The sequence below is a fragment of the Glycine soja genome, chromosome 14 (assembly GCF_004193775.1).
Source record: "Glycine soja cultivar W05 chromosome 14, ASM419377v2, whole genome shotgun sequence".
In the NCBI taxonomy this organism is placed as follows: Eukaryota; Viridiplantae; Streptophyta; class Magnoliopsida; order Fabales; family Fabaceae; genus Glycine; species Glycine soja.
Window position 1 is genome coordinate 50,180,995 of NC_041015.1, and position 9,356 is coordinate 50,190,350.

Here is a 9,356-nt window from a genome sequence, read left to right on the forward strand (position 1 = left end):
TTTCGTTCATCCAACTTTCGTTTTCAGCAAACATCATCTTCCTTGCTCCTATGTTGAAGTTGTCTTATACTTTGTACTACAACAAAATCGTGAAAGAGATGCAAGACACAATAAGTAGGGATATTTTTTTTCATTTAGAAGACTAAAATAAATATTCACTAAAAAATATGTTAATAAATCCAAAATTTGTTAATATATATCCACGGATTTTTTTGAAACTTTTTTTAGTAAGTTTTGTTTACCTTTTTTTTAATAGTGAGTTAAAGATTGGATTTTCTATAAATGAATCCAAGGCATAACTAGCTAAAATATTTTACTAAAAAGTAAGTATAAGCAAATTCATGTATATCAAGTGAGACATTGCGGTAGTTTTTAATATGAGAAAACACGAGAAAGGTAAATCTTTTTTTAACCAAAATAAATCTTAATCATAAGATAAAACTGTTATGAATTAAGAAACAAATTACACGTAATTATGTCAAAAAAATTAAATTACATGTAATATTTTTAAGTGTCATTTGCTAATTAAATAACTTTTGATATTTTCTCTAAAAAAAAATTCTAATCTTCCTAGTTGATGTAAAGTTCTAAACTTTAAATTTACTCTCTTTTTTTCTTTTTTTTAATGACAAGAAGGGCCAAAGTCTAAAGTAAATTTTTTTTAACCAAAATAAATCTTAATTATATGATAAATATGTAATGAATTAAGAAACAAATTACACTTAATTCTGTCAAAAAAATTAAATTACATGTAATATTTTTAAGTGTCATTTACTAATTAAATAACTTCTAATATTTTCTCTCAAAAAAAAATTTCTAATCTTAGTAGTTGATGTAAAGTTATAAACTTTAAATTTACTCTCTTTTTCTTTTTTTTTTTTCAATGACAAGAAGGACCGAAGCTCAAAGTAAATATTTTTTTAACCAAAGTAAATCTTAATCACAAGATAAATTTGTAACAAATTAAGAAATAAATTACACAATTTTGTCAAAAAAATTAAATTACATGTAATATTTTCAAGTGTCATTTTCTAATTAAACAACTTCTGATATTTTCTCTCAAAAAAAAAAATTTATCTTTGTAGTTGATGTAAAGTTCTAAACTTTAAATTTATTCTCTTTTTCTTTTTTTTAATGACAAGAAGGGTCGAAGTCCAAGCAACAGAGTTAATCTGGCCTAACCAGGCGAATAAGGGGATTAACAGCGCATCAACATGCAAGCATTTTATTTCCTACACCTCCCATTTTGCATCCTACATCTCCCAAGTGGACAAAAACATCCCTTTATCAGACATCCCTATTCTAGAATGACTATTTTAGAATACGAAAAACTATTTTCTAGAACAACTATTCTAGAATAAATTACATTCTAGAAATGTATCCTATTCTGTAATGTAATTTTTTGTATTTTAGAATAATTGTTCTGGAATATAGTTTTTCCTATTTTGAATAGTTATTCAAAAAATGTATACTATTCCAAAATAGTTGTTTCGAAATAGTGATAGGACCCCTTCCCTTCTTCAAACTTGAACCTGATAGGACCCACAAGAGGACAACAATGTCGCGTTCAATGTGGAGAGAAGGTATTCAATGATTGGGGAAGAGCGATGACTTGAGCCTTATTGGCGAGCTGAACGACGACTTTGCCGACAGGGAGCGATGACTCGTAGGTGTAGTTGTAGTTAATGCACTCGGATCACATGTAGTGTGAGAGAAAGCAGTCGAAGCGGTGAGGCCGACGATGGCGACACCGATGTGCTTGTCGACCTTGAAGATCTTCTTCTGATGTGATGAGAGTTTGAAGTTAACCTTGTTGACACATGCAAGAACAATGACAACATCGCCTTCTTTGCCGCCTCTAATGGCATCAACCACGAAAACTTTTCCATCTCTGACGTCGTGCTTGGGCAGCACAAGGAAGGAGAGGACATATTAGAGTTGAGGGTATTTTTGGCCATTGAAGCTTTTTGAGAGGTGTATGATTCATATTAGAAGATGCAGGATACACCTCCTCAACATGCATATGTCAAATGGAGGAGACTCCAACATGTGGACACCCATATGAAAGGAATGGGCCTTCAAAGCAAGGCAATCAACAAGTGAATTAATCTCCGTGAACACCTTAACATTGAAAATCATGTCATTCTCGAACCTCCAAATATGATAGCATGTATCACTAAACCAAATTTTCCATTGCACATCCACCTCTGAATTTGAGTATCTGCAATATTTAACTCAATCTAAGGACAAAGATCATGTTAGAAGAAACTAGGCAAATTAGAATCGTTAATAAAGTGAGCCCAAATAATTTTAAATTTACTCGTTACCTCCTCTACAAACACTTATCTTAGAAGTATATTAATAAAGTATGATAACAACTGATTGACACACATGGTAGTTACCTATATTCCTTAAAAGTGATTTATTATCCGAACCCTAGTTGTGATTATGAAATAAATCATGTTAAAAGGATAGTACTCATCTTATGTATGTCCACGATCTCCGATGAAAATTAATTATTATTTCCAATGATAAATATTTTATACAAATATCATAATCAACAAAATAATAAATAAACAAATAAAGTATAATAACATGTATATAGTCTAAAATTAGCTTATATATATACATAAAAAATTAAATAGTATAACAACTTATTATATTTTTAACTAACTCTTGCTACAATAAAAAAAAAAAATCTTATTCCATTTCATCCTATTTTAACTCCCAAAACAACCTTAAAATAATTCATGGAGACCTAATATTAAATGATATCTAGAGAGAAAACAAATATAAATATAATAAAAATATGATATGGTAAAAATAATAATAAAAAATACTACTATCAGATATTAATAAAGTACATAATATATTTTTAACAAATTAGGCACCAATAATTTTAGAATAAATACTCATTTTAATCCTTAAAAGTATAGATAGGGACACTTTAGTTCTTTAAAAATGAAAAATTAAATTTTAAATCATCAATAAAAAGTATAACAAAATGATGATACCATTACCTCTCGACCATTAACCCTAACTGTTTTATTTCTGTGGTGCTTTTGGACCAAATTATCATGAGAAATATACAGCATGCTGCTTAGGCAGCTACACACTTGAGCACATGAGTAGAATGAACTTACCTGTGAGTAATGGACTAATTTGTCATTGATGTATATATATATATATTTTTTTTTTCTCTTTTCCCAGTTTGCCCTCTCCACCCGTATCAGGAGAACCCACAGTGGCGTGCGAGGCCATTGACACTGTCAGTGACACCGAGTTCGTCGCCACCAACTTCGACGAAACAGTGCCATCTCAAGTGACATCGTGAGCATACATGCAGCGGAGCTTTAGGACTTGAACGACATCACAAAACAATACCATCACGAGCACACACACGACGGAGCTTCCGAGGTTACATTTCTGTTCCCTCCACCTTTCATTGCAACAACCAAAAAAAAAAAAACCGAAGCTGAATTGCTCTGCCTCTTACCTATGGATGGTTTTCATTCAACCATGTTGTCTTCAACCAGAATTGCTCTGCCTTTTGGCTGAATTATCAAATATCAATCATTAGTCAGTATCAACGTCGAAGTTCATACTTGCAAGCAACTGTTAATAACACAATATATATATATATATATATATATATATATATATATATATATATATATATATATATATATATATATCATTTTACAATTAGATTTGCAATTCTGGGTGCTAACCACGTTCCATTTTGCTCCAGGAATGGAAAATTTGTGGTTGAGGATAGAATCCGAAATAGGAGATGGGAAATCTGATGATAGAATCCGAGATCGTGAAATCCAATGTAAAATTTGCAATCTGTATATGTCTCAGTCTTGATAGAAGATATCAGTAGCTTTATTTGGGTTAACTGAATTCTGCAAAAATTATGTGTAAGTGAGTAAGTTTTCATTGTTATGGCTTCTATTTAACGGGAGGTTTTGACACCCTTAAAAAATTGGTCTCATGAAAATAAAATTCATTAATAACAAATTCGTCTCGCCTGACAAATAAATCTATTTTATTCATATGCCTAATATAACTGATTAAGCAATATGTGTGCACATGTCTCATGACAATTTCATCCAAAAATTTAATTTTTCATTTTTTCAAGAAGTCTGAGCTCTAATACTTTAGAGGATTGAAATTGGCATTTATATATATATATATATATGAAACAATCATTACCTTATAAGTGATTTTGCAGGTTGAGTTAAAAGTTCAAATTCACTTTCATCCTCACCTTATAAACAAATTTTGTACCACTAATAAAGGAGGTGTGGTTACACCTAGTTAAACTGTGTTACAAATAGATAGACTGTCATAAGAAAAAATGAGGCATATTACATTAAATAAGATAGTGCCCCCCCATGTATATTCAGAATGTTCTGGACAAGGCATGATTTTTCTACTTGCTATCTTTCTATTTTTCTTTCCCTTTGAATCTATAGAACTAAAAAACACTTTAACCCCTGGGAGTGAGAATCTGCATCATCGAATTTTACAAGCACAAGCCACAATCCTCGCAAGGAACAGAACCGATAAATTCTCATCAACATGTTCGGAGTAGTTTTCCCGAACCGGAGCTTCCCCATGGAGATCTCAACCTTCGCTCAAATCGACACCTTCCACTGGGTCCTCGACATGAACACCTTCGTAGGTAACATTAAACCCTAAACTGAAAAACTCACACATTCTATCCCCCCTGGCGCACATTATCTTTCAGTTACACTAACTTTCTAACGTGCGCAGGCGAGGCGTACGACCAGGTCCGCGAGCTCTGCATCTTCCTCCTCAACGGCTTCACGCTGCCGCCGGAGAAGGCGCTCGCCGTCTACATCCAGTCGCCGGGGTCGCCGTTCGTGTTCTGCGGCGCCGTCACGGGGGCGCGGCCCTCCGCCGTGCTGACGCTGGCGTGGCCGGAGCCAGGCGCCGGAGGGCCGCTGCAGCTGACGGCGGACGCGCAGCCGCTGTCGGCGAAGATCGGGGTGTCGGTGGAGGATCTGGCGTCGCTGCCGTCGCTCGACATGGCGGCGGAGAAGCGAATCGAGGGGCTGGCGATGAAGGTCGGAGAGAATCTTTTCAATTTCATGCAATCGTTTTGCGGCGTGGACGGGTCGAAGCTGGTTGTTCCGATGGATATCTTGGAGCGGTGGTTCAAGAAGTTTCAGGAACGGGCCAGGCGTGACCCTGAGTACTTGAAGGGTTTTGCTTTGTAAGTTTGAAACTGAAAAAAAGGTTCTTTTTAATTTTAGTTTATGTCGTTTTTTCTTCTTCTTAATTTAAGGTGTAAAATGATAATGAATAGAGAATAGAAACGGGATATAATCTTGTGTTTTGATTCTAATTTAGATGTGTACTTCTGAAAAAGTTGTGCTTGAGTTCATGATTCTCTATTCTATTCTGAAAGTAATTATGGGGGATTTCTTTTTTGGGGGAAAAAATTGAAGCTTTAGTGTTAAATTGTTGGAAATTAGGGGTTCATCATTGTTTAGGATTTGGAAGTGTGATCCGTGTTTAGACTATGAACTGTCAAACAATGTTGTTATGCTGAGGGTGATGAGTATTATGGAGGTTAATAGTGAATACTTAATATAACTTCATGCTACTTAGTAAAAAGTTCATTTTTGGTAGTACTGAAACATAAATGCAGGGTTAAGTTAAAATGTTCAGGAGACATTACTATAGTTGGAATCCTCATTATGGATGATAGTTCTTCCTAGTTTTTTTTTTTGCTACTCTCTGAAAGCATGAGGGCGAGCCCTGGTGCAGCGGTAAAGTTGTGCCTTGGTGACCTGTTGGTCATGGGTTCGAATCCGGAAACAGCCTCTTTGCATATGCAAGGGTAAGGCTGCGTACAACATCCCTCCCCCATACCTTCGCATAGCGAAGAGCCTCTGGGCAATGGGGTACGAAGTTTTTTTACTCTCTGAAAGCATCTTGATTTGATTGGTGAAAGCAAAAAACAATAGGTAGGTATATTGATTCAGGTTGGGGATGGTTGTTGTGAGGCTGTTGCAGGGTTGGTTGTAGTCTGCAGCATGCTTCAGTATTAGGAGGCTTATAGGAGTGACCTATCCTAGCTGTGATAAAGGTTTCAGTTTAAACGTGGATTACTACTTACTAGTATCTGTGGTGGATTTGGTAGAAACAATGCTAGAAATCCTCTCAAAAGCACCCCAGATTAATTATATGATCCTATCCCAGTTTTGTTCTACAATTGAAGTTTTAAGGGATGAGCTTGCCAAGGGGCAAGGGTTGGCTCGTCTCCTAGTTTGTCACGCCTATAATTCTTCTGGGTCATCTCTCTTTCTTTTCTTTAATAAATCTGGGTCATCTCTTAGAAATTATCATATTATGCAATCTTAAGATGGTCTCAGAAAATGGGTTTCTTGTACTTGTACTAATGACACACGAATATTAGTAGATTGGGTCATGGATGCATATAGGTATATATAATTGAGCTAAACCAGCCGCACATGGTAAAACTTGAACATGATAACTACAAACTAAGGCTCAAGATTAAGAATGTGTTTGGTAAAATTAGTTGAGTTGGTTGAAAGTCGAAAAATAATAACTGAAAAAAGTTAAGTGGGAGTTGAAAGCTTAAAATTGATAAGTTAGTTAATTGGATTGAAAGTGTTAGGTAAATTTACTTGTTTAATTAGTTATAAATATAAAATAATTAAGAAGGAAATAATTAATTATTTTGTTAAAATTTGATAAGTATATATTATAGTTACTTTTGTTTAATCTAATTTTCTAAGTCATTTGTCATCCGAAAATTCACCAAATAATTTTATTTTATTTTCATTCACCAAATGATTATTTTGATGATTTTATATTATAAACTATAAAAAATTGATGCATTCTGTTAAATCATTTTCAAATTAGTGATTTTTTACTTTTGAAAACAATGAATGGTGTATTGATTTTTTTCGTAGTGGTTTTTTAACAAAAAGTATTTAAAAATTAATTAAAAATATTCATATTTTAATTTTGAAGAATACTTAATTTTTTAGAAGGTTAATCTTTAGAGGCGTCAAATAAGAAATTGAGAGAATATTAGTTTTTTAAAATTCAATCACTAAATGGTATATTAAATTAAAAAAATAACATTAAAAAATGAAAAATATTTTTTTCGGTAAACACATTTTAAGAATTAAAAAATTAGAATGCTATTTTAGAGCAATGCTTCAAAGAAGTATTATAAATTAACAAAATAGATTATTTTATCCAATATGGCTATTCGGCTTAAACAAGCTTTTCAAGTAATAAAGTAGCATTTCAGCTAGTTAAAAAGCTTTGTCAAACACTCTTCCATTTTGATTTTTGTGAAATTATCTGCTTATGCCAATAATCCATAACCATCAGGCATCAGCAGATAAATATTATTGCCGAAGGGGGTGTTAAAGATTCAGTCAAGTAATTAGTAGGTGAGTAGTCGCATTTTTGAAGAAGAAAAAAAAATGAAGTGCTATATTTTATTATTTCATATTTGACGAAAAAATTATTTATCTATAATTTGTTAAAAGTCTTCTTCTGTAGTGGAACCCAAACCACTAGAGGTTCTACCTTCTTAGGCAACACTGCCTTACTCAGTTTTATTAAAAAGAGAAACAATATTGTTTTAGACTTGCCCACAATCGAAAGTGGCCCAAAGTTATCATAATTTGTTTTCCTAACAGTGAATCAAGCCCAATAATCTCTTGCAGGGTCTACACTTTCAGAATTTGGCATCTCATAAAAATTACATGACTATTAATAAGCCAAAATCTCTAAAACTAAATTTGAATATGACTGTCCATTCTTTTGGATATACCTTGTCAGCATTAATGGGTAACATTGAGTTGATATTTACATATATCTAATCTTCTCATTAAAAATGGTCCTCTCACCAGATATACTACATATAAAGAGAGAGATAGTTCTATCACATGCAAATTTAGATTATTTATCGAAAAGATTATTCTAAAGGATTCATTTGGAAGAGAGAACTAACTTGTCTTCAATGATTTATTTAAAATACAAAAAGAATAGTATCTAGAACTTAAAGTCAATTCTGTAGTATACAATTTTAAGAAAGTAGAACTTATAGTTAATTCTGTAGTATAGAATTTTAAGAAAGTAGAACTTAAAATAATCGTAATTATTTTATTTTAAGAAAGTGATATAACAATTAGCTTAATGCAGCAATACTTGACAATATTGATTTGATATAGAGAGGTAAGAAAATAATTAAACTTGCACAAATAAAACTTTAGATAAAGAACTTGCAAAAACTTGAAGAGTTTTGAGAGAACTTTAAACACTTTGAAATAAAGAAAAGTTATATAATTCTTTCTTCTTCTAATCCCAATGACCGTTATGGCCATGACTTCTATTAGACGTTTTATGGCCAATTCTGTATAGGTTGAGTGTTCTTAGGTTCATTTGTTGTAAATCGAGTTATTTTGTTATGAGTATTTGATATTTTTTTTATTAATAAATGTTAGTTTGTTAATTTTATTAAAAATATTAATAAAAGAATTTAAACTTGTAATTTTTTCTTCTTCTTTCTTAACCATTTAAGTTAATCTCTTATTTCCATGCGTATTTGACATTTGACAGTGTGCCAAGAATGAGTACTGGAGAACTTCAAGTTGTGCACTTCGAAAATAGGTCAATGTCCCACCTTCACCAACTAATAGCATTGTCAAAATAATGTGCTGCATCATCAGTCTTTTAAATTCTCCTTTTCAGTGTATTATTCTGAAAAGTATACACAACCTTTTGTTTTGCTGAAGGAAGTTAATTTCCTTTTGTTGGAGGGGGTGGATCACTCTACACACTTGCTATATGGGAGTATTGATGCATAACAAGTCAGAGAAGTCAGTGAGTGATTTTTACTTGTTGATTGATAGTTGTACATGACACGAGACGAGGGGTGTATTATTGCACTAGAAGTCAGTGAAGTATTGTTTTGGCCAAGTATGATGTAGTGGACCATGATTTTTACTTGAACATGAGGCTTATGAGCTTGTTTATGCATTTTGTTTGATAAGGTATTTTAGTAGTTTTTTTTTTACTAACTTATAAATTAATTTGACAAAAATAAACTTTTTTAAAACATAACTTGTTTAGTAACTTATAACTTATTTTTATAAGTTAACTTTAAGTAGGTTACAAAAAAAAGTAAGTAAATTATTACAAGACTTGACTTTTGATTCCGGGGTCTGACTATATTGTCACAAGTATGGTGTTACTTTTCCATTGCAGGCTTATATAAAATTGGGATATATATTTTCAAGAATGATTTTTATAATCGTGGAATAGACGGGTATGAA

The 9,356-nt window shown here is 32.5% G+C and overlaps 1 protein-coding gene across 2 annotated transcripts; it reads left to right on the forward strand.

Moving 5' to 3' along the window:
• Positions 1-4,306: 4,306 nt before the first annotated feature.
• On the forward strand, positions 4,307-9,073 carry LOC114384947 (protein OPI10 homolog). Of its 2 annotated transcripts, XM_028344798.1 has the most exons (4): positions 4,307-4,690; positions 4,783-5,245; positions 8,641-8,691; positions 8,817-9,073. In XM_028344798.1, exons 1-4 carry the CDS (start codon positions 4,588-4,590, stop codon positions 8,941-8,943), a joined length of 744 nt encoding a protein of 247 aa, XP_028200599.1. In that variant the 5' UTR covers positions 4,307-4,587; the 3' UTR covers positions 8,944-9,073. The 2 variants fall into 2 exon arrangements, with proteins under 2 accessions (XP_028200599.1, XP_028200600.1); XM_028344799.1 differs by lacking the exons at positions 8,641-8,691; positions 8,817-9,073 and having other exon boundaries at positions 4,332-4,690; positions 4,783-5,415.
• Positions 9,074-9,356: the final 283 nt, after the last annotated feature.